The following is a 23,328-nucleotide window of genomic DNA, read 5'->3' as shown; positions in this document are numbered from 1 at the left end:
CATTTTTACACAAGGTTAGATTAAAAATGTGAAATACTTTTATTTCTAAGAAAATGTCTATAATCTGAAGAATTTAATGCAAGATATTGAACTGATGTTGAGAGCTGCCTTGATGGAAAGTGCAAAAAAAGTTTTTGCTTTGAGATTCTAACAAACCAGGCTGTGGGTTGTCTGCATGCAAGTGAATTCAGTTTGACTACCAAAAGTGACAATTTGCACAGATTGGAATTAAAAGTATTTTATTTTGACATTTAAAATGAGTTTGTAAAAAGCAACTTAAAAAAAAAGGCAGTAGCTATACTAATGTTGATAGGAGTTACAGCTTTTTTTTTAGGTGACATCATAGCTGAAGTTTTTGGTTAGGGTTCTTCCTTTTTGGAGTAAGACTCCTCAAGACAGTCAATGGTTTGTTCAGAAACAGCTCCAGGCCTTCTCTCTTGGATCGCCGAGGGGAACAGCAGTCATTTGGGCTGTCTTGCAGCTTTCTTGCCGAGCCGTTTCTCTTCTTTGTGGAATTGAACACTGAATTTGAAGACGTGGGTGAAGAAAAAGAATCCACCGGTCTTTTCCTTTCTGCACATCGTCCCTGCTTATGGAATAAAGACTCCCTCCGGCTGACGCTGGGACTGGCAGCCAAGGCCCGAAAGCCATAAGGTGTGGTGACCTTTCCAACATGTTCCAGAGACATGGCTGCACACGTTGAAGGGTCTGAGAGATCCTCTGAGGCAGATTTCTGCAGACGTTTCAGCTTGATCTTGGGGGTAAAACGAAGTTTGGCAGAAATGAAGGGTGAACCAGTGGAAAGCCGATGTCTAGGAGACTGTTCTTCTGGAGATAGTAGTTTACGTGTGTCCTCATCTTTTGATTTCTGAAGAGACAGTGATAACTTTGGAGGAATAATACATTTTGGGATTCCTCTAGGGGTTAGTGGTAGATTTTGCCTGGAGAATCCTTTGGGCGTCATGATGTTCTGTAGACTAGCTGAATCCGCTCCACAAGCAAACATTTCTCCAACTTAAGAGATGAAAAATCTATCTTCTCAGATGCTCCACAGATACTGAGGGTTTACTTCACTTGTAAGAGGTCTTGTATAAAAGTGCTGATGAGTAGCAGGTGAACAGTATCACATTTGATTGGTTCACAGCTGAAATTCCTCTCAAATAGGAAGGGTTTACTGGGGAGATTGATTTTCACAACATTAACAATTACACCTGTTGAAATTATACTCCCCTGACCAGCACAAGTTTATAAGTTCACAGACTCCGTGAAACGCTGTAAAATCCCACAGATCTTTGCAGGGTGAGGGACGCTTCAAGACCATGATATGGTCAGTCTGGTCCTGCCAGTCCAGCAGCTCAATAATCTCTGGAACAACAAATTGTTGTTAGTATGTTTACATATTTTAAATTGAAAACAATCAATTAACAATTACCATCACACACCTGCAGGTAATAGATAGGTGTGTGGGAGGGAAGACAAAAAAAAAAGTAAAAAATCTAAAAAACAAAAGGAAATCAGTCTATCAATCAGATTAAAAGTGTGCGGGATTTCCTTTTGTTTTTGATACAGTATTGAAAACAGTGAAAAAACACAGCGAGTGTCGCCTACTTACAATGTTGATATATTCCATGTTCCCTGGTTTTCTGGCAATTTTCACTGCCACCTTATCAACAAAACAAAACCTACAATTACATATACAACTTGACAGATGCACTAAATAGTGATCATAATATACATTAAGATGACTTAGTTGATATAATGAGACAAGACCATTTGCTAGCTAATTATTGTAAGGAAATGATGATACCTCAAGGCCATCCTCCAAGAGTTTCCCTTCATAGACGGAGCCGAATCCCTGCTTACCAAGCATCTTACCAATTTCATACCGACTCAGAATGTCTTCTGTTAAAAGATTAATAATAATAGTTGGTATGAAATGACAAGCATGGACAGCAGTGAGTGTAATGTTTGAGGATACGGCAGGAAACTCACCCTCAGTTGTCACGTCCACTCTGTGACGTGATGGTGGACTGACTGGACTGGACTGTGGTGGACTGGAGCTGGAGGGGTTTGAACCTGCTGATCTGCAGGAGGAACGACTTCAACACCACTGGATAGAGGTTCCTGAAGACCTAAAGACTTTTGATCTAAAGCAGGGAATATCAAACAAAAGCATGGCCCCCCCATGACCGCAGCGTTTTCAGGAAGACAATGAGGTTCAGGTTCGTTGGAAACCAACGTGCCCCTAAGCACCATGGGCGTTGCGGTTAACAAATCGATTTCCTTAGGGCTCCGCGAAGGATTGGGTGTAATTTGATCCCTTTCGAGAGGGGGTGTCCTCAGAGGGCCGTGCATGGCTTCAGGGTCTTTTCCCCGAAGCCATCTTAGAAAGAAGAACAGTCCTCAGATCCATTTTCTCCTGTGAAGGCATCGGGCAAGAGTGTGGCTTTGACCCCCAGGCTCATTGAGGGGGAGCTCAAGCTGCAACACTCTCTTTTTGTTGTTGCCTGTGCAAGGAGCCAGGCGCAGATTGCCGGGTCTGCCCCTTGGCAGCAACCCCCCAGGACCAATGACAGCGAGGGATGAACCTCTGAAATGCTGCTACCTGTTTCTTTGCATCCTGGAACCTCTCGACGACAGTGCTCACAGCATCGCCAAAGAGGCCAGGAGGGGACAGCGGAGCATCAAGGAGGAAAGACTTGTCCTTCTCCTTGATGTCTGAGGTTCAACCAAAGGTGTCTCTGTAGCCACCATAGCTGCCATGGAGTGGCCGATGGTGCAGGTCGTCTCCTTAGTGGCACTGAGAGAAAGATCAGTGGCTCAATGCAGCTCTTTAATAACACTGGGCCTTCACCCTCATCCAGGTCCCTGAGCAGGTCAGCCTGGTACATTTGCAAAATAGACAGTGTGTGTAAGCAATTGCCAGCCTGACCAGCTGCCAGATATGCCTTGCCCACCAGCGATGAAGTCGTACGACATAGCTTGCTTTTCCTCTGCACTTCCCACTTCTCGGCTGGCCAATCAATATTTAATTTAGACACAGCATGAGACACAACCTACATAAGCTCCTTGTACTGCGGGGATATGGCTGGCGAATCACCAATATCACCAGCATCAATGAGGTCATCTAACTCCTCAGAGCTAGACAATCCCTACATTAAACTATCACTCGTGGTAGAAGAAGCCTCAGAGCGGGCTTCCTCATCCCGAGTTTGAGCAGTGCGAACCCCACAAATGAACAAACAAAAGCCTAGATATAGCCTGCAATGAAGAGGAGAGCGCATCCAGCAGCGCTTCGGTAAATCTACACTCACAAATTGACATCATCACGAAGACCTTCAGACTAGCACCCATATTATTATTATTATGTTCTACTCTTCATCTGTTTTCAATGACTTTTGTTGACTCCCCTCCAGGAGGAAGAGGACTCCAAACCCAAAGCTCCCAAGAGGAAACGGAAAGGCTCATCTGCAGTAGGTTCTGACAGCGACTGAGCGGACAAATCCTCATGCCAACCACACCCAGCATAACCACGCCCCCTCTGTGATTGTGTCGTCACTGGAGACTACCTGTCAATCATCGACTCCAGCCAATCGGGGACAGCCTGTCCAAACACTCTCCTACTGTAGGGGCAGAACTCTTTATCTGGACTCAAATGCAGAGGAGCCTGGGAGACAAGCCTCTACTATCTCTAACCACTGCACTGCTCGGCTATTTTAAGCCTGAGAGTTTGGTTAAGTGCAAGGATGGGCGCAGTGGGGGCGGCTAAGCCTGGAAAATCTAAACCCAGACTGGCATAGACTGACAGATGTACAAACAAGACAGACTGCCTTAACAAAGAGGGTTATTTAATGTTCCTCAATGGCCTATCCATAAAAATTCATGGTAATGTACTTCAAAGAACGATTACCCACTAACGTTAGTGAACCCGGACTGTAACATGAAGTACAGGGATCTTAAACTGATTAAAGATTTTACTGCATTTGGAGGTTCATTTTGGAATGGTGGAAAGCAGATATGGGCCTTCAGGTTCAAGCCTTATATCTTTTCATATTGAACAGACCTTTCCCATGCCCATCATTAATAAAGATTGACACTCTGTCCTGTTTGGACACTGTGGCTCTGCAGAGTGGAGCCGGAGACTTTACAGAGGGTCTGTGAGTTTTTATCTCATGTTTGAAATGCACAGAGTTGCAGAAAGCAGGACTGTACAAATGGAGGACTTGACTTGGACTTTTTAAAGAATTCTTTCTACTGACTTATTTTCATAAAAACAGATTGTAACTATGTTAAAGGACTATGATATTAATAAAAAAGGGTGGAAAAAGTTTGGTTTTCTTACCAAAATGTCACGTTTGAAGTCTTGTATTCTTGTTGGGATGAAATCAAACGCATTTGCTGCCTTCAATAACATACTACTCTACTACCATTTCTTTAGTTTGCACACTGGATGTACGTTATGCTTAACATGCAAATTGTCTGTATACATACAATACCTGGATAATCTTTTTTTTTTTTAAAGTGTACCATATACAAAAGGGCACACGCTACACTAGATACTCTATCCCACAATGCATTGTTCGGCTGATTAGGCCTTCCATTTCCAATGTAATGGATGAATCAGAAGTAATATCAGCCAATATTTTTTACATCTCTTACTTTGCTCAATATTTGATCCATCAACTAAGAACTACATTTTTACACAAGGTTAGATTAAAAATGTGAAATACTTTTATTTCTAAGAAAATGTCTTTAATCTGAAGAATTTAATGCAAGATATTGAACTGATGTTGAGAGCTGCCTTGATGGAAAGTGCAAAAAAAGTTTTTGCTTTGAAATTCTAACAAACCAGGCTGTGGGTTGTCTGCATGCAAGTGAATTCAGTTTGACTACCAAAAGTGACAAATTTGCACAGATTGGAATTAAAAGTATTTTATTTTGACATTTAAAATGAGTTTGTAAAAAGCAACTTAAAAAAAGGCAGTAGCTATACTAATGTTGATAGGATGTACATAGTTACAGCTTTTTTTATAGGTGACATCATAGCTGAAGTTTTTGGTTAGGGTTCTTCCTTTTTGGAGTAAGACTCCTCAAGACAGTCAATGGTTTGTTCAGAAACAGCTCCAGGCCTTCTCTCTTGGATCGCCGAGGGGAACAGCAGTCATTTGGGCTGTCTTGCAGCTTTCTTGCCGAGCCGTTTCTCTTCTTTGTGGAATTGAACACTGAATTTGAAGACGTGGGTGAAGAAAAAGAATCCACCGGTCTTTTCCTTTCTGCACATCGTCCCTGCTTATGGAATAAAGACTCCCTCCGGCTGACGCTGGGACTGGCAGCCAAGGCCCGAAAGCCATAAGGTGTGGTGACCTTTCCAACATGTTCCAGAGACATGGCTGCACACGTTGAAGGGTCTGAGAGATCCTCTGAGGCAGATTTCTGCAGACGTTTCAGCTTGATCTTGGGGGTAAAACGAAGTTTGGCAGAAATGAAGGGTGAACCAGTGGAAGGCCGATGTCTAGGAGACTGTTCTTCTGGAGATAGTAGTTTACGTGTGTCCTCATCTTTTGATTTCTGAAGAGACAGTGATAACTTTGGAGGAATAATAAATTTTGGGATTCCTCTAGGGGTTAGTGGTAGATTTTGCCTGGAGAATCCTTTGGGCGTCATGATGTTCTGTAGACTAGCTGAATCCGCTCCACAAGCAAACATTTCTCCAACTTAAGAGATGAAAAATCTATCTTCTCAGATGCTCCACAGATACTGAGGGTTTACTTCACTTGTAAGAGGTCTTGTATAAAAGTGCTGATGAGTAGCAGGTGAACAGTATCACATTTGATTGGTTCACAGCTGAAATTCCTCTCAAATAGGAAGGGTTTACTGGGGAGATGATTTTCACAACGTTAACAATTACATCTGTTGAAATTATACTCCCCTGACCAGCACAAGTTTATAAGTTCACAGACTCCTTGAAACGCTGTAAAATCTCACAGATCTTTGCAGGGTGAGGGACGCTTCAAGACCATGATATGGTCAGTCTGGTCCTGCCAGTCCAGCAGCTCAATAATCTCTGGAACAACAAATTGTTGTTAGTATGTTTACATATTTTAAATTGAAAACAATCAATTAACAATTACCATCACACACCTGCAGGTAATAGATAGGTGTGTGGGAGGGAAGACAAAAAAAAGTAAAAAATCTAAAAAACAAAAGGAAATCAATCTATCAATCAGATTAAAAGTGTGCGGGATTTCCTTTTGTTTTTGATACAGTATTGAAAACAGTGAAAAAACACAGCGAGTGTCGCCTACTTACAATTTTGATATATTCCATGTTCCCTGGTTTTCTGGCAATTTTCACTGCCACCTTATCAACAAAACAAAACCTACAATTACATTTACAACTTGACAGATGCACTAAATAGTGAACATAATATACATTAAGATGACTTAGTTGATATAATGAGACAAGACCATTTGCTAGCTAATTATTGTAAGGAAATGATGATACCTCAAGGCCATCCTCCAAGAGTTTCCCTTCATAGACGGAGCCGAATCCCCGCTTACCAGGCATCTTACCAATTTCATACCGACTCAGAATGTCTTCTGTTAAAAGATTAATAATAATAGTTGGTATGAAATGACAAGCATGGACAGCAGTGAGTGTAATGTTTGAGGATATGGCAGGAAACTCACCCTCAGTTGTCACGTCCACTCTGTGACGTGATGGTGGACTGACTGGACTGGACTGTGGTGGACTGGAGCTGGAGGGGTTTGAACCTGCTGATCTGCAGGAGGAACGACTTCAACACCACTGGATAGAGGTTCCTGAAGACCTAAAGACTTTTGATCTAAAGCAGGGAATATCAAACAAAAGCATGGGCCCCCATGACCGCAGCGTTTTCAGGAAGACAATGAGGTTCAGGTTCGTTGGAAACCAACGTGCCCCTAAGCACCATGGGCGTTGCGGTTAACAAATCGATTTCCTGAGGGCTCCGCGAAGGATTGGGTGTAATTTGATCCCTTTCGAGAGGGGGTGTCCTCAGAGGGCCGTGCATGGCTTCAGGGTCTTTTCCCCGAAGCCATCTTAGAAAGAAGAACAGTCCTCAGATCCATTTTCTCCTGTGAAGGCATCGGGCAAGAGTGTGGCTTTGACCCCCAGGCTCATTGAGGGGGAGCTCAAGCTGCAACACTCTCTTTTTGTTGTTGCCTGTGCAAGGAGCCAGGCGCAGATGGCTGGGTCTGCCCCTTGGCAGCAACCCCCCAGGACCAATGACAGCGAGGGATGAACCTCTGAAATGCTGCTACCTGTTTCTTTGCATCCTGGAACCTCTCGACGACAGTGCTCACAGCATCGCCAAAGAGGCCAGGAGGGGACAGCGGAGCATCAAGGAGGAAAGACTTGTCCTTCTCCTTGATGTCTGAGAGGTTCAACCTAAGGTGTCTCTGTAGCCACCATAGCTGCCATGGAGTGGCCGATGGTGCAGGTCGTCTCCTTAGTGGCACTGAGAGAAAGATCAGTGGCTCAATGCAGCTCTTTAATAACACTGGGCCTTCACCCTCATCCAGGTCCCTGAGCAGGTCAGCCTGGTACATTTGCAAAATAGACATAGTGTGTAAGCAATTGCCAGCCTGACCAGCTGCCAGATATGCCTTGCCCACCAGCGATGAAGTCGTATGACATAGCTTGCTTTTCCTCTGCACTTCCCACTTCTCGGCTGGCCAATCAATATTTAATTTAGACACAGCATGAGACACAACCTACATAAGCTCCTTGTACTGCGGGGATATGGCTGGCGAATCACCAATATCACCAGCATCAATGAGGTCATCTAACTCCTCAGAGCTAGACAATCCCAACATTAAACTATCACTCGTGGTAGAAGAAGCCTCAGAGCGGGCTTCCTCATCCCGAGTTTGAGCAGTGCGAACCCCACAAATGAAGCCGCCGTGCTGGGACACTAGACCCAATCCGCAGGGAATGTGAGCCTGGCTGCTCTCTTCTAACAAGGTCAGGGAGGAGCAGAGCGTTCTCAAAGGGCGCAAGGGACAGACAACACCAAATAAAAAGCTGTACAAAGCTCCTAGATCAATAATTTTACACAGCTCATGTCAAGTTGTCTGGAGTTTTTTGTCAACTGACATTTCTTGGAAAGATATTTTTGCAGTGTTTCGTCAGCAGAACAATCTTTAAAAAAAACAAAAAAACATTAAATAACAGTACGACCCACTGAGGAGATGTAGTCTATCCCTCGCAGCCTGCTTTTATTCCCATTAAAAATCAAAGATGGAGCTGCTGTGAATAAGGTATATTTCTGTGATTTCATGTTAGTCACTGTGGTTCCCACCCTCGCGCCAGTAAACACGTCATCAGATAAAGGAGATTTCATTGAAAGAGGAAGGGATGATTATCAGGGCACATTTAAAATGAATTATTTTAAAGAATAATAGTGATGTGGACGGAAAAAATCATTTATAATAAATATTCCAATATTCCAAGTGTGGAATAAGAATTCCAAGTGTGGAATAAGAATTCCAAGTGTGGAATAAGAAACAAGAATTGTCCACTTAATTTACTTGAATTTTTTTACTTTTAAGGTCACTTCACACATTTAGAAACATTCTTTATTTTCACGTCTGTGTTGTCATATGTCACTAAAGTAATGTGTTTATTACTTTTTTTGGGGGGGGGGGATACATTAATAAAACATTAAGGGCTGGGTTCACAGACAGGGCTTGGACTAAACAGGATTAGACTCAATTAAGACATTTAAGTAGCTTTTATAAATGTGCCTTAGAAGATATGTATGCTTTCAGTTAAAACAGCTCAAACATACATTATAGTCTGGGACTAGGCGTAAGTCTTGTTTATGAAACCGGGTTAAAATGCTCAAATGCTGTAGTTTACCCGCTAGGCTAGGGGACTTTTATTTACACATTCGACAACAATTCCGTTCCGCGAACCGGAAGTGACGCCCTTTTGTTGTGCATCTCGTCATCGCATCGCTAATGTAGCGAATGTTGGCGGGTGTGTATAAAGTATTGGAAATGTTCATCAACCTTGCAGCGAGATTAAATATGACATGCGGAATGTTCTGCTGATATGACAGTCATAATGGAGGTAACGTTCCTGTTCCAGACAACACTACCGCTGTAGTTTAGAAAGTTGCTGTCGCTTAAACATAAAATAAAGCAAGAGTTCGAAGGAATTGGATGCCAAAACCAATATTTATAGTATAAACACATGAAAATAAATATATATGTTTCCCTCGGACAATGGGCGTTATCATAAGTGCACACACGTTCTTCTGTATCCTTATTTGATATTCTGTATGGATGATATTTTGTCCCGACAGGTCTGAATAGGGCATTGTGAGATGGATCAAAACCGAAAACGGAGATTAAATAACAGGAAAACTGGGCTTTCTCACTGTAAAGTCGCGAGAGTTGAAGAGCCGGGGGAAGTTCCTGGGAGCAGAGATGTTACAGATACTACAGGATCGTGCAGACATGTCAATACCATCAGATCCTCCAGCCCACAATCTGACAGTGCCAGTAAGACATGTCCAAAACATTGTGAGAAACCTACCTGGGCAGCAATTTTGTCTACTGATTATAGTGGTATCAGAAAGTGTGCCTGTCTGGATAATCTGAAATGTTTATGTGAATGCTGTCAGGTCAAGAACAACATGCTGCATGTACCCAGAAACCTGAAGATGATGCTGTGAAGACCTTGAGCATGACGTTTGGTGAGTTCACAAAAGACTGTCCTCATTATATAGATATATTGACCAGGGGTGCATTTCTCAAAATAATAATAATAAAATAATTAATAATAACAATCATCATCATTATTGTTATTGTTAATTTTATTTTATATATTATAATTAATTTTTATTCTAGTTATAAAAAATGAACATTTGTGTAAATTACAAATGTACTGGAAAATAAAAAATTGATATTTGATGATAATTATAATAATTATTTTATTTGACTGCATAAGTTAAAATATTAATATTTATGTTTTAAATTCTTCACTTTCAAATGTTCTAACCCTTGGGCTTTTAATGTTCCAAAGCTTCAAGCTTTTATTTTGGCAGAATATTGGTGAAATGCTGTAAAGTTCTGTCCACAAAAATGGAAATGATGCATATGTGAAGATAAATAATGCATAACTGACACAAGTTGCGTTTCTAAAAGCGTGTAAAATTCAGCGCATTCAAAGATGAATTTCGATAATCACACAGAGTTGGATCAGGATTTTTAGTTCATTTAATTTAATTGTGCAGCCCCATTTGTTTATTTTAATTTTATGTAATTAATTATTAGCCTTTCATCAACTCACGAACCCCCAGGGATTTGTGAATAGCCTGCAATAGATAAAACATTATCAATTGACCATGCGAAACAGTCTGAAATGTGTTGAAAAGTCAACTGTGTTGCTGTTTTTCAGATAAGGAACAGTGTGGAACCCGTGCGCTGGGCCGAAAGAAAGGTTTGAGAAGGAAAAGAGACACAGTCGGTGAAGTAGAAACTCAGCAGAAGGAAGTCGAGGATGAAATCCAGCCGGAGGTCGAAATTGACCAAGAGCTGGACAGAGAACTGGAAAACAAATCTCGACAACATAACTTGACCTCTGCGAACGTTCGTAGCATCATTCATGTGAGTGTGGAGTGTTTCTTCAAGGCACTAGTTAGCGAAATTTCCTCGAAGCCTTGCATAATCATCTCTGACTTTGTTTTCAGCATGTAGCTCAACATATTTACTGTCCATTTGCAGGAAGTGATTACCAATGAGCACGTTGTGGCCATGATGAAAGCAGCTATCAGTGATACTGAACCCATTCCTGTGTTTGTAAGTATAGATGTTTTTTAATCAACTGCTCTGCTAGAAAGTGGTTGGCAGTTTTTAAAAGGGGCATTAGATACTACTTTAAAAAAATATTATTTTGATTATTGGGTTTATTGGAATAGATTATTACACATTATTTTTCGCATACTTTACATTATTGTAGCTCCTCTATTCCCGGTCTGTCTGAAACATGCTGATTTCTACAAAGCCTCTCTTTCCTATAAGCTCGGAGTGCTCTGATTGGCCAGCTGACCCTGTGCGTTGTGATTGGCCAAACACCTCAAGAAAATGCGCTGTGCACAAACAAACCTTTTGTTTGTACTGCCCAGGAACAGCTTTATAAATAAATCTTAACCTCTGATTAACCTCTGAAAGCAAAAAAGGGGTTTGCTTTCGCAGCCAAACTCACAGCGTCTCCACGACATGACAACAACACTTCAATTGACTGAAACCTTTCTTTGTATATGCCTTTGGGTGGGCATTATGCTGATATTTTACTATGTGATGTGTAAGTTTGAGGAAGTAATATCTGGACTTCGAGGCAGGTGTGGATTAGTGTTCTCTGTTAGATTGAATAAATCCCTTTGTGGGAGACCATGAGCTTTGTAACTTTGCAGATCGTATACATGCACAAACAGATACATTAAACACTACAGGAAAAGTAGAACATTAAAAAGCATCGGTAAGTCATGTCATAGTCATAGTCGTTTCGTAAATAATTAGTTAATCATTAATCACTTGTAAATGACTTGTAACGGAATTTACAAAACATACATAAAATGTTAGTATATCACTTGCTAATCATTTATGAATGTTTTGTAAATGATTAGTTCATCATTAACTAACCACTTATAAATTACTTACAACTGAACGTTATTATAAAGTGTTACCAAAGCGTCATATGACCCCTTTAAGCTCACACATTTCTCTCTCTGTCTCACAGGAGCCCAAGATGACTCGTTCTAAACTGAAGGAGGTTGTGGAGAAAGGAGTAGTAAGTTGCTTTGATTGTATAGGAGCATGCATTACACTGCTGCATATTTACAGTTATCTATTTACATTTTTCAGTATTTATTTTACGGTTACATATTTTAATAGCTACCTAATATTTTAGCTTGTTAGCATGAAATGTCCTCCGTAAAAAAAAATGTTCAGAGACCTGCGACATAAAACATTAATAAATGCAATGTGGTGTTTTTGTTTTTTTTATAGGTCATTCCTGCTTGGAACATTTCGCCAATTAAGAAGTCATCAGAGGTAAAGGTTACCAACAAGAAATCATGTACAAGAAAAGGAACAGGCCGTTATATGCAGAATTTATTATTAAATGGTGTTTGCACTTATAGAAGGGACCCCAGTTTGTGGATATTCCTTTAGAAGATGAAGACTCCTCTGATGAAGAGTATCGGCCTGATGAAGAGGATGAGGATGAGACAGCTGAGGAGGTTGGAGAGAAAGATTTTTGTCAGTCATTTGATGTTTTCTTGTCGCAATGGTTTTGTAGAGACTGTGTTTGTGTGTGTGTGCGCATGATAGACCCTTCTGGAAAGTGACTTTGAGAATTCGTCTTCTCCACGGGCGAGTCGAGTGAACCTAAACAGATCACATTCTGAACATGAGGAGGACGGAGCCAGCAGCTCCAGACTGGTAAGACTATATGCTATAGCTAAAAGTAATATAATATGTATTTTTCTACATTTTGTTGAAAAAAAAAAACATTAAAAAGTTTGGGGTCAGTGAAGATTTTTTTATGTTTTTGAAAGAAGTCTCTTATGCTCATGAAGACTGCATTTTTAAATAAATAAAAAACAGTAAAAACAGTGATATTGTGAAATATTATTACAATTTAAAATAACCTTTCTGTTTTAGTATATTGTGAAATGCAATTTATTCCTGTGATGTGAATTTTTAGGCAGCCATTACTTCAGAAATCATTCTAATATGCTGGTTTGCTGCTCAAGAAACAACAATGATCAATGTTGAAACATTTTTATAGAAACCATAACATTTTGTTTTCAGGATTCTTTGATGAATAGAAGATAATTTATTTAAAATAGAAATATATACATTATAAATGTCTTTACTCTCATTTTGGAAATCAATTTTATGTGTCCTTGCTGAATAAAAGTATCAATTTCTCTATATACTTTAAGAACTTCTTGCCCTGCAATAGCTTTATGACCTCAGATTGTTTTTCCCAATTAAAGAAGCCATAATTTCAACCAAACTGCCATGATTACTAAGAAGCCAAAATGTTTAATGCAAGAACAGTTTAAATCAGAATTTTTTTTTTTTTTTTTTAACTCTCATAAAAACAAAACAAATTACTATACACAAAAAATTTTTTTTTACCCATTTCTACAGAGCCTTCGCAGATCCAGCCACCTGACAGTAGCTGTCACCCCGATGGGACCTCCCCCACCCCCACCGGCCCCCTCCAGGGCCCCACCAGATTGCAGCTTCTTAGAGAAACTCCATGCGGTAGATGAGGAGCTGGCCATCGGCCCTGAATGCATTGAGTCTTTTCAGGTGCATCTCACTTCACTCCTATTGTTTGTGTAGTTTCTATTCGCATTTCTATTTACAGTAGAACCAAGAGGTATATGGACATTTAAGTCACATTGAATGTAATTGCAAACAAATGATCAAACCATTTATTTTTACTATATAATTTATCTCATGCATACTGTGCCTGAAGCAAAACAATTCACTGAAAAATACACTACCATTCAGAAGTTTGGGGTTGGTAAGATTTTTTAACGTCTTTGAAAGAAATGGTCACCAAGGCTGCATTTCTTTGATCAAAAATACAGTAAAAACAGTAATATTGTGAAACATTATTACAATTTTGACATATAAGAGGTCTTTGTACCATTAAAACATCCTGCAAGTTTCATAGCTTAAAACGATCTCCTCATTATAAACAAAGCATTTATTTAATCAAGCTCCAAAAATGGCCCAGTTTGATGTTGCGGGATCTGTGACGTCACACGGGCAAATACATTTGCATATCATATGCCTGCCTCCAGAGCAAGACATCAACATATAGTTATACATTATGGTAGCATAGGCCACGCCCACTGGCGTTCTGTCACTTAATGGTTGACATTTGCCTACACCAGATGTGAACATCACATCAAAAGCAAATAGTCATGACCCCTTTAAATAACTGTTTTATACTTAAATATATTTTAAAATGTAATTTATTCCTGTGATGGCAAAGCTGAATTTTCAGCAGTCATTTCTCCAGTCTTTAGTGTCACATGACCTTTCAGAAATCATTCTAATATTCTTATTTGCTGCTGCAAAAAAAATTCTTCTCATTATCAATGTCGAAAACAGTTGTGCTGCTTAATATTTTTGTGAAAACTGTGATACATCCATAATACTTTTTTTCCATGAATCTTTGATGAATAGAAAGTTCAAAAGAACACATTTTATTTTAAATATTATTTTAAATATTTCTTAAAATGGAATCTCTATTTGGCATTAGACTCTCACTAGCGCTAATGGAGAGGAGAGCCTGATTTCATTTCGAACGCGATCTAAACGACCACTGAGAGACGTCCCTATGGGCCTGCTGGAGGCGGAGCTCCGTGCTCCTGACATCACTCCAGACATGTATGAGTTTGGCTCCGCCCCTGAGGACAGAGAATGGACCCATTGGTTGCAGGGTCTCATGACTTCAGATATGGAGAATGAAGGTACGGATGGGTCGAAATAGTGAACATGCATTATGCTTCCTTAGATGCGTTTCTCAAAAACGCTCTTATTCTCTTGCCAGAGGAGGGTGATGATGAAGATGATCCTGAGTACAATTTTCTGGCTGAAATTGATGAGCCTGATGTGGAGGACTATAGGAATGACAAAGCAGTGCGCATTACCAGTGAGTTGATTTGAGATAAATTATTGGCAGATCATTTGTGGCTAGTTTGATATTAATCACCTTCTTTCCTTTGTTACTCAGAAAAGGAAGTTAATGACTTGATGGAGGAACTATTTGACACAGTAAGGATTTTAATTCATATCTTATAATCTTAAAACTAAGGATGTGCAAGAATACATGTTTTCAAAATTGACTAGTCATCAGTTGCCTGATCGAAAGGGCCCAATGATTTCCACGATACGGAAAACACGGACGGAATCGCAGAATCCAGTCTTAAAAATGGATTTTACCTGTATATAACTTGGAGTGTCACGGAATACGTCAACATTTGGATTAATAAATCAAAAGTAGGGCTAAACACTTAATCAAATCGCTCTATGGACTAGTAAAAAGCATGCTTTTTAAAAATGAAGTCTGCCTGTTCGATGTGTCTTTGTGTGTAAATATTCAAATGTAAATAATTAAATTGTTATGCATTTCGTTGCATTTAGTAAGTTTTTTGCTATTTGTTTGATTGCCACCATTTTTTATTATAAATGTGTATTAAATCATAAACAGAATTCATAAGAATTAAAACAGACAACACAGAATTTCTGGAAAAAAAATAAAACAATTCATAGGGCACTATTATTGTTAGAATTGTAATAAATTGTTAAACATTATTTAAATTCAAATCATTATATATCCTTTATGATTATTAAAACGGAATCCAGAAAATTTTAATGAAAAAGACGGAAATTGGGAAATAATGAAAATATGCGGGGGGGGGAATTGATTTCATAAGGCCCTGCTGAACGATGAACTACAAAAGTAGATCAAAATCCTCGATAATCAGTTAGGTAGTTGTGGAACTGTCAAGACCAATCCCTACTTATAACATTCATCTGTTTTTCTTTTTCTCTGCTTAACTCCTTCTCCATTACCTGTAGTTTCAAGATGACGTAGGGGGTCAGGAAGAAGACGGACATGAAGAAGAAGAGGAAAAAGAGGAAGAGGAGAGTCCCCTGCAAGAGCAGCCTGGCATTCTGGAGAATATTCAGTATGTCCATCCTCAGTTTCACAACCACCACATCATATATTTAGATGACACAACTGATATACAATTGCACTTTGTGGTGAAAGGTATGAGGACCCGTTAGCAGATGTCTTGAAGCAGCGCTATCGTACAGTACGGGAGCAGCTGGCGGCTGTGAGGAAACGGAAGGCTCTGCTGAAGAGTAAAGGAGTATCTGGACCTCCAGTCTGCCCTCAACACCCTTCTTCCATCCCCATAACATCCATGACCCTGAACACAGCTCAGAAACTACAGCTACAGCAGCAGATCCAGCAGGTCTACAAAGATTTGGTCAATTTAAAGTGCAGCTAACAAACTATTAAGAGTGTCTCCTTTGACTTTTAATAATCAGATTCTTTGTCTTTAAGGAGATGTTTGGGAGTTTTTCACTGTTTTTTGTTTTGTTTTTTTTGGTCATGCAGCATGTGCAGCTCCTTGCGCAGTTGAACATGTTGAGCAGCTCAGTCAAGGGTCTGGAGACAGAAGCTTCAACAAGTAGACAGTTCCTGGTGAGACATACACACATATTTAAGAAACACCCCAGGATGTACACAGATACATGCTAATATCATTTATCGTTTTCTCTCTTCTCTATTGTCCTATCTCAGTTGGAGCTGCAGATGTTTGCCCAACGTGGAGAGCAGACTTGTGGTCCAGCAGAGCACGGCTTCTCCAGCATCTTCAAATCCTGCAACCTTCAGGGTGCTATTTCTCTGCTGGAGGAACTAGATCAATCACCCAAGGGTGACCCTACAGTCCCGAGGCCATGTTTCCCTGGTAATTTATCTAAATTTATCTAAAAATCTAAATTTATCTTTGTATACTCTCACGTATTCCCTTCATTGTCTGAAAGCCAAATAGTTTTAGTCAGTGTAAGTTATACTAAAGTTAAAGAAGTTTCCTTTCACACTTTTTTTGCCAATTGTAACTGGAAACTTTCTAGCGTTAATCTTCTTGCTGTTTGTTTGCTTGTTTAATTGTGTAGGATGTCAGATTCCCGCTCCTTTGGCCTGGTTGATGGCGACTCGGCCAGTGTTTCTCTACCCAGAGCTGCTTCCTTCAATCCAGCTACGCCCTTCTAGATTCAAAGGACAGTTTACTTCAGCAGAAGATTGGTACTACACTCATGCATCAACCTGAATCATTATACATTCTTTAAAAAGGTACTCAAACAACACTGCTTTACTCTGTCATCAGTCTTGTTGTTCTAGGTCATAAGCACTTAAGAACTACCCTACACCCACTGCAGATGACTTGTCGCTATCTGCTTGCTGCTAGAAGTGTTGTCAGTTTGAAATCACACATCCGTGATGCATGTCATAAGCCCTTTCCCAATGTCATCAAGGTGAGTGAATGAACACATATATAGGAAAAATTATCATGACATTGTGACAGCATTCTTCAGAGTCCGTTTAAGCTGTGCTGCGGTTCAAATGATGATGCATTATAAAATGTAATAATATGTGTTCAAATTATTGAAAGTTATGGTAAAGTGATCCTTATGGATTAGAGGGAAGAATATGTAGACCCACTTTTTTCAGTACTTGGAATTTATTGGCCAGACTGACTACACACATACATAAACACATGTTTAAAACTTGAGAAATTTGACTTAAGAAAAAAATACACAACAGATTTGCAATATGCATATTTATTGCAAAACTACATATTTCACCACATTTCAAGTTAGAATTTCCCTCAGATCAGACACTGATCAGATAACACAGAAGTATCTCCAAGTGTGAATCCGTGTGACCCCTGTGTGAACCTTTGCAAGATCTTCATGGGTAAATATTTCACCCTAAATGGAATATGAATGCACCATTAAGTTTTTTTGTCACGTTTTTCAGACATACTTTTTAGAGGGGAAATGCCCTTCCATGCCCTTGGCCTGTAAGAGGGTGAGTCCTTGTGAGCAGCGACCCCCAGTGGAGAGAGAAAAGAGCCTCATGCCTGATTGGCTCTCGGTATAACTGCCTATAATCCTGATCTGTTTTTGTAAATCCTTCTGTTCTTCATTTTCTGTATCTACCAAGTGGTGAAAAATCTGATTTGTATGTAATCTGCAACCTCTCTCTCCTGTAGAAAAACCTTAAGTGCATTTATGAGCATGTAAGAACGTTTAACCAACCATCTGAAAACTCCCAGACTACCGAATCTCCAGGTCCGGGACCAGACTGTAGTTTTACTCCAGGCATGTGTTACCCTCCCAGCCTTCCTGAAGACCTTGCTAAGACACTTGTACCTTCACTGCAGGGTCCATGCAAAAAGAAGAAAAACAAGACTGCTAAATCCATCAAGCCTTTAAAACCTCCCCTGTTAGCTGAGAAGCTAGAGGTGGTTCTCAACCAGTTTCCAACACTTTTACCAAAAGCTGTTACGGTTTCCCACCCTCCTCATCTTGCACCGGTTCTGAGGCCAAAACCGAATCTATGCTTGTCTGGAAATAAAACTGTGAAGGGGCCTGTAGAGAGAGCGATCATACTATCTAGCCTGTCAAACGTGTCTCCAGTGGGACGAAACCAAGATGGTGCAGTTGTCACTTTACTGACTGCTCCAGTCGCACCTGAACTGAGGGCTGTTCCTGTGAAAAATGCTGTAGAAACTCCAGTGGGTGTCTCTGGTTCTCCAATGAGAGCTCAAGTTGGTGCAACCCAGGGGGGCGTAATCATCAATTTACCTGCTGCTATGACGCCAGAGCTGAATTCCTGTCCTTCAGGGCATATAACTGTGAACCAAACTGCGCAAATAATTACCTCCAACATTGAACCAGCCACTCCCAGAGGGTCAAACCTCATCATTACTCTTCAACCACCTCCAGTTCCCAACACCTTAATATGTCCCACCCCAATCATAAAGACGAACGCCCCATTGTCTAAAGATCATATTAGTCAGCGCTGTGGCACACTGCTTAAACTTATACCGAGGGACTCTGGTGGTCTAGCTCAAGTATATCAAAAACCTCTTAATCGGTTTCTTCTCCTCCCTCCAGGCTATGTGTTTGCAAGCAGTAGCTTTGGCCATCAAACCTTAAAACACTCATCAGCTCTGAATAGCCCAGAGGTAAAACACAGTACGCAAAAGAGAACTCAAGATAATTTCCACAGCGCTGATGGGCCACAAGGAGGACCATCACAGATGTCCTCCATTCAAGAGTGCTTGCAAGAAACTGCATTAACAGAAGAAGAGCTGAATATTGATGATGGAGTTGAGAATGAGGTAGAAGAGTATGGTGAGAAGGACTCCAGAGAGCTGTTTCTCACTCTTTCTGAATCCTCTGGGAGTCCGACGCCCAGCCTCGACGGGGAAGATGCTGACATGGAGATGGTTTTGGGCAGGGGAGAGAAACTAGAGGAGCAGAAAGCAAAAGAAAGGCAAGGTACTAGTAGGCAGACTGGGGAGGAGGAAACAGGTGGAGCTGACAATGTTTCAGACATTCCATTTGTTTCAGTACTTCAGGTGAGATCATTTTTATGTTTTTCGTGACATCAATGAACGGAATACAAATTTTGTAAACCTTACAAAGAGCTCTCTCTCTCTCTCTCTCTGTTAAGATCCTGTCAATAATGTGTCCTGGTCATATTTCACTCCCATATTTCACTCCTTCTACTATTATTTTATTTTACTATGTTTTACTATTTACTTTAAATATAAATTATATTATGTATATTTATTTTATATTTAAATATTTAAGCATCGTATCTGATGGTAATCACAAAAAGCTAGTAAAATGTCTGTATACATAAATAAAATAGAAATATAATAATGTTTTAAATTGTCATAAATATACATGTTAAGGTCCTTGCTCACTGAGTCCGAAATTCTCATCCGTAATTTTCGCATGTTAAAAAATAAATACGTCACTAGTGTCAATCACGTTTACACACTACCTCCGAAACTTTGTCCATCATAAAAAAATTCAGATCGGGTTAGATTTTCTGTGTTTTTCGCATCCGTAGCAAGCATTTTGAGAGGTGTTTTGACAATTCAGAGCCACCGAATGACGAATACGAAAAAACGCATACGAAAATTTCGGACTTGGTGTGCAAGGACCTTTACATTGCAAAAACTTAATAGACATCATTTTCTTTAACATGATGTGTTCTCATGAGATTCATCCAGTAAAAGCTGGAGTTCCCATTTATGCATTTTGTATTTATGAGACTTTTTCATTTAATTAGTTAACCTTATCATTGTAAACACCAGGAAACTGTGGAGAAATTCTCACACATGGCCACAAAGACAAGATCTGAAAATGAAGGAATACCAGATGATGTTAAATTAAACCATCAACCTTCAGGTCAGTGCAGTCTTGTACACCAAAAACAAGATGTTATTGAATTCAGCACATTCTGTAGCTGTAAAAAATAGCTGTAAAAGTAAGCGGACACATTTACAGAAATGCTAATTAATGTGCAAATGTCCCTGTTAATCTAAATTGAATAAATGTGGCACTCTCAGGTGCCCATCGTACCCACACTGAGGAGATGGCTGAGGAGACCCCTTTTGTCCTTCACAATGGTGCACCTGATGACGATCCCTACAGAGATGCTAAAGATGTTGCCTTTGCCCAAGCTTACCTGGAGAAGGCAAGAAATATTTGGATATGCACGTATAATATTTATATGTGCACAAATAATAATTGCACAGTATTTCTGCCTGTCAGATTTTACATATTCAGTCTAAAATGTTCCAGAACTGTCTGTCTGTCCCTCTCCAGGTGTATGAGGTGTTGCAGATGGTGCCAGGGAAGGTGGACGAGTTCCTGTGTGTTCTGTCTGAGTTTGAGAAAGATCCAGAAAGTCGCACATCACTCGAGCTGCTGACCAGACTCAAGCCTGTGCTGAGCGACTGGCCTGAACTGCTTCAAGATTTTGCTGCTTTCCTGCATCCAGATCAAGCCAGAGAGTGTGGCATGGTAGAGGAGAATTAACAATACCTTCATATGCATGGCTAAATATAGCACACGATCATAAAATTTCATGTTACAAATGTGATGCTGTTCTTAATGTGTCACTTTAGCTGGCAGAACAGCAGGCGTTTGAGCGCAGCAGACGGTTTCTACGCCAGCTGGAGTGTACTTTTGGAGAGCAGTCAGCTCTCTACAGAAAGGTGGTGCATATTTTACAAAGGGGTCCATCACAGGATCTTGCTGACTTCAAAGAGGTACCAAAAAGGGCACAAGCAGACAAACAGTCCTACCTTCTTGTGGCATTTTTGCATGTCTTCACTTACTTTTTCTTTTCAGATAAAAACTCAAATAACTTTGCTGTTCCGTGATCACACTGACTTGCTAGAGGAATTCTGGGAATTTTTTAAACAGCTATACCCCCAAGTGCAAGATGAGGATCATGCAGACAATGTGTCCAATGTGGAAATGAATCAGGGCTTGGAAGAAAGCCAGTCCTGTCAGCCAATCAGAATTGTCATACCAGATAAAAAAGTGGAGCCAGTCAAAACAGCCAATAAACATAGAAGAAAAAGAGACAAACATGCTCAGGTACCACACGAGGAGACCATCTCCTCTTATAGGTCACTTTTCCTATATATTCAATGTCTATAGAGATCTCAAGCCACCTGAAATTGTGTTCTCCGTAATGTCTGTTTTTTTGTTGTTGTTGTTTTAATCTAACACAATATATAATCCTCATCTCTCTCAGAAGGCAGAAATAAAAAAGAACAAGGCCAAGAAAAACAGTGCAGAGTTGGAAAAGAAGGCAGCTGAAGCTTCTTCAGTGGACAGTCAACAGTCTTTATCTAATGCCACAGGAAGTTCAGTCTGTGCCAAAAATATCTCCCGCACACCAAATGGGAAAAAAGTAGTCCTCTGGACAAGGTTAGAATTGTTGTGCAACATTCATGTCTGATATTACACAATCGTTTATTTTAGAAGATCATTTAATTTCAGAAATATTTTTGCTGTTATCAGGGTTGTGTGCCATTCAGAACTGAATTGGGAAGGCCCTTCTAGACCTTAATTTAAACAGATGTAGCAAACAGGATGTTTTAATTAAAATTTAGATTTGAGATTAAGAATATAGATAAATTCATGTGCTGTAAATTCATCACATGTGGTCTCACTTTTGGATCCATTAGATTATTTAATTTATATTGTATTTATATTCTAACATTTATAATGTTACAAAAGATTTTAATTTCAAATAAATGCAATTATTTCGAACGTTTCTAAGAATCCTGAAAAAAAACGGTTTCCACAAAAATATGAATATTGAATCATGTAGTGGCTGCTTCAAATTCAGCTTTGCCATCACAGGAATAAATAACATTTTAACATATATTTACATATAAAAGTTATTTTTAATCGTAATAATATTTCACAATATAACTGTATTTTTAATCAAATAAATGCAGCCTTGGTGAGCATAAGAGACTTCTTTCAAAAACACAAAAAAAATCTTACTGATGCCAAAATTTGAACAGTAGTGTCTCATGGAGTAAATTATCAAAAATGAGTTCAAATGTATTATTTTTATCACTTGTGGTGGACAATTATAATTTTGTGCATGTGTTTCTTTGAATTACAAATCAGTAATTCCTCTTTCTGTCTTTTAAATTTAAATTCAATCCTATGGATTGTGGCCTAGTCTATTCAAATTCACAATAATTATTCTAACGGAAGCTAATGCTTAATTTCTGATTCTTGTGCAACCCTGTTTATTTATATTGGTAGCTGACTTAGCTGTGTACCTCTACAAAGTTTTAACACAGATTTAGATGTATATTAAGGTTATAAAATAAATGTATCTGTGCTTTGTTTGTGTGATGATAAGGGAGGCAGACCATGTAATACTGACCACCTGTCAGCGGAGAGGAGCCAAGCCAGCCACGTTTAATGCCATCGCAGCCCAACTTGGCAACAAAACAGCCAACGAGGTTTGAGCTCTTTCTTTCCCGTTTAGATGCTTTTTCTCACAAAGATCATGTCTGAGTCATATTTCACTTGATTTTATTAATGCCAATATTTCTTATTTTATTTTGGGGCAAAATATGTTCTTTATTTTCATTGGCAGTGTGCGGTAATCCATCTAACTGTACTGCAGTCAGGTCAACCATTTTAAGTCACATCTTAGGAAATCAACCCATTTTTCTTTTTTCTCTTTAGGTTTTTGAGCGCTTTCAAGACCTCATTAAGTTGTTCCGCAAATCCAGCAAGTTACATCGGACAAACCAATCGGACACAGAGCTCCAGTCCGGTACAATAGAAGATGAACCAGACTGAGATTAAAATTTTGTTGAACAATTTGAACAATGAGTGCAGGCTGGACCTGCTACCTGAATTGATTCAGAAGCAATGTAACACTTTGTTTTGTGTTACTTGAACATAAGAAACACCATATAGTATTAGGAAATGTGTTGTCCTTGGGACAAGATATATTTATGGTTCTATTTTCTCAAGGCAGACATAAAAAATATTGTGGAATTATTATTTGTGATTTTTTTTAAAATGACAGACAGTGAATTGTCTTTATTATTCATATTGTTTCCTGTTAATTATTATTACAATTATATGAATTGTTCTTGTA

At 39.6% G+C, this 23,328-nt stretch overlaps 1 protein-coding gene and 3 long non-coding RNA genes across 5 annotated transcripts; 2 read left to right on the top strand and 2 right to left on the bottom strand.

Annotated features, from left to right (window-relative positions):
* Positions 1-1,260: 1,260 nt before the first annotated feature.
* LOC309510577 lies at positions 1,261-2,118 on the bottom strand. The gene is made up of 4 exons (XR_014210398.1): positions 1,993-2,118; positions 1,808-1,902; positions 1,613-1,663; positions 1,261-1,365 (listed from the first exon to the last, which is right to left on the bottom strand). It is a non-coding gene; the product is annotated as an uncharacterized lncRNA (long non-coding RNA).
* A 1,135-nt stretch (positions 2,119-3,253) lies between these two features.
* Positions 3,254-5,749, top strand: LOC309511630. The gene is made up of 2 exons (XR_014210740.1): positions 3,254-3,298; positions 3,417-5,749. It is a non-coding gene; the product is annotated as an uncharacterized lncRNA (long non-coding RNA).
* Positions 5,750-6,320: 571 nt separating this feature from the next.
* Positions 6,321-7,952, bottom strand: LOC309511461. The gene is made up of 3 exons (XR_014210643.1): positions 6,690-7,952; positions 6,505-6,599; positions 6,321-6,360 (listed from the first exon to the last, which is right to left on the bottom strand). It is a non-coding gene; the product is annotated as an uncharacterized lncRNA (long non-coding RNA).
* A 1,006-nt stretch (positions 7,953-8,958) lies between these two features.
* On the top strand, positions 8,959-23,241 carry gon4la (gon-4 like a). Of its 2 annotated transcripts, none has more exons than XM_082186095.1 (29): positions 8,959-9,114; positions 9,350-9,548; positions 9,671-9,742; positions 10,447-10,655; positions 10,773-10,847; positions 11,788-11,838; positions 12,057-12,101; positions 12,191-12,289; positions 12,381-12,491; positions 13,209-13,373; positions 14,338-14,548; positions 14,629-14,730; positions 14,812-14,852; positions 15,660-15,769; positions 15,853-16,060; positions 16,207-16,293; positions 16,393-16,561; positions 16,770-16,899; positions 16,982-17,129; positions 17,635-17,751; positions 17,870-19,243; positions 19,991-20,084; positions 20,246-20,373; positions 20,505-20,702; positions 20,807-20,950; positions 21,033-21,284; positions 21,445-21,620; positions 22,576-22,678; positions 22,908-23,241. In XM_082186095.1, exons 2-29 carry the CDS (start codon positions 9,371-9,373, stop codon positions 23,022-23,024), a joined length of 4,914 nt encoding a protein of 1,637 aa, XP_082042221.1. In that variant the 5' UTR covers positions 8,959-9,114; positions 9,350-9,370; the 3' UTR covers positions 23,025-23,241. The 2 variants fall into 2 exon arrangements, with proteins under 2 accessions (XP_082042221.1, XP_082042220.1); XM_082186094.1 differs by having other exon boundaries at positions 9,350-9,569.
* Positions 23,242-23,328: the final 87 nt, after the last annotated feature.

Source organism: Leuciscus leuciscus (assembly GCF_965113295.1).
Source record: "Leuciscus leuciscus genome assembly, chromosome: 12".
Taxonomy (NCBI): domain Eukaryota; kingdom Metazoa; phylum Chordata; class Actinopteri; order Cypriniformes; family Leuciscidae; genus Leuciscus; species Leuciscus leuciscus.
This window is presented reverse-complemented; position numbering and strand designations above follow the sequence as displayed.

Bases quoted from the DNA above. Each gene is read 5' to 3' on its own strand.
- gon4la (XM_082186094.1), top strand. From the start codon at position 9,371: ATGGATCAAAACCGAAAACGGAGATTAAATAACAGGAAAACTGGGCTT. The intron at 14,549-14,628 runs GTACGGATGGGT...TTCTCTTGCCAG, and splicing joins TTCAGATATGGAGAATGAAG to AGGAGGGTGATGATGAAGAT. The intron at 16,900-16,981 runs GTACTACACTCA...CTCTGTCATCAG, and splicing joins TTTACTTCAGCAGAAGATTG to TCTTGTTGTTCTAGGTCATA.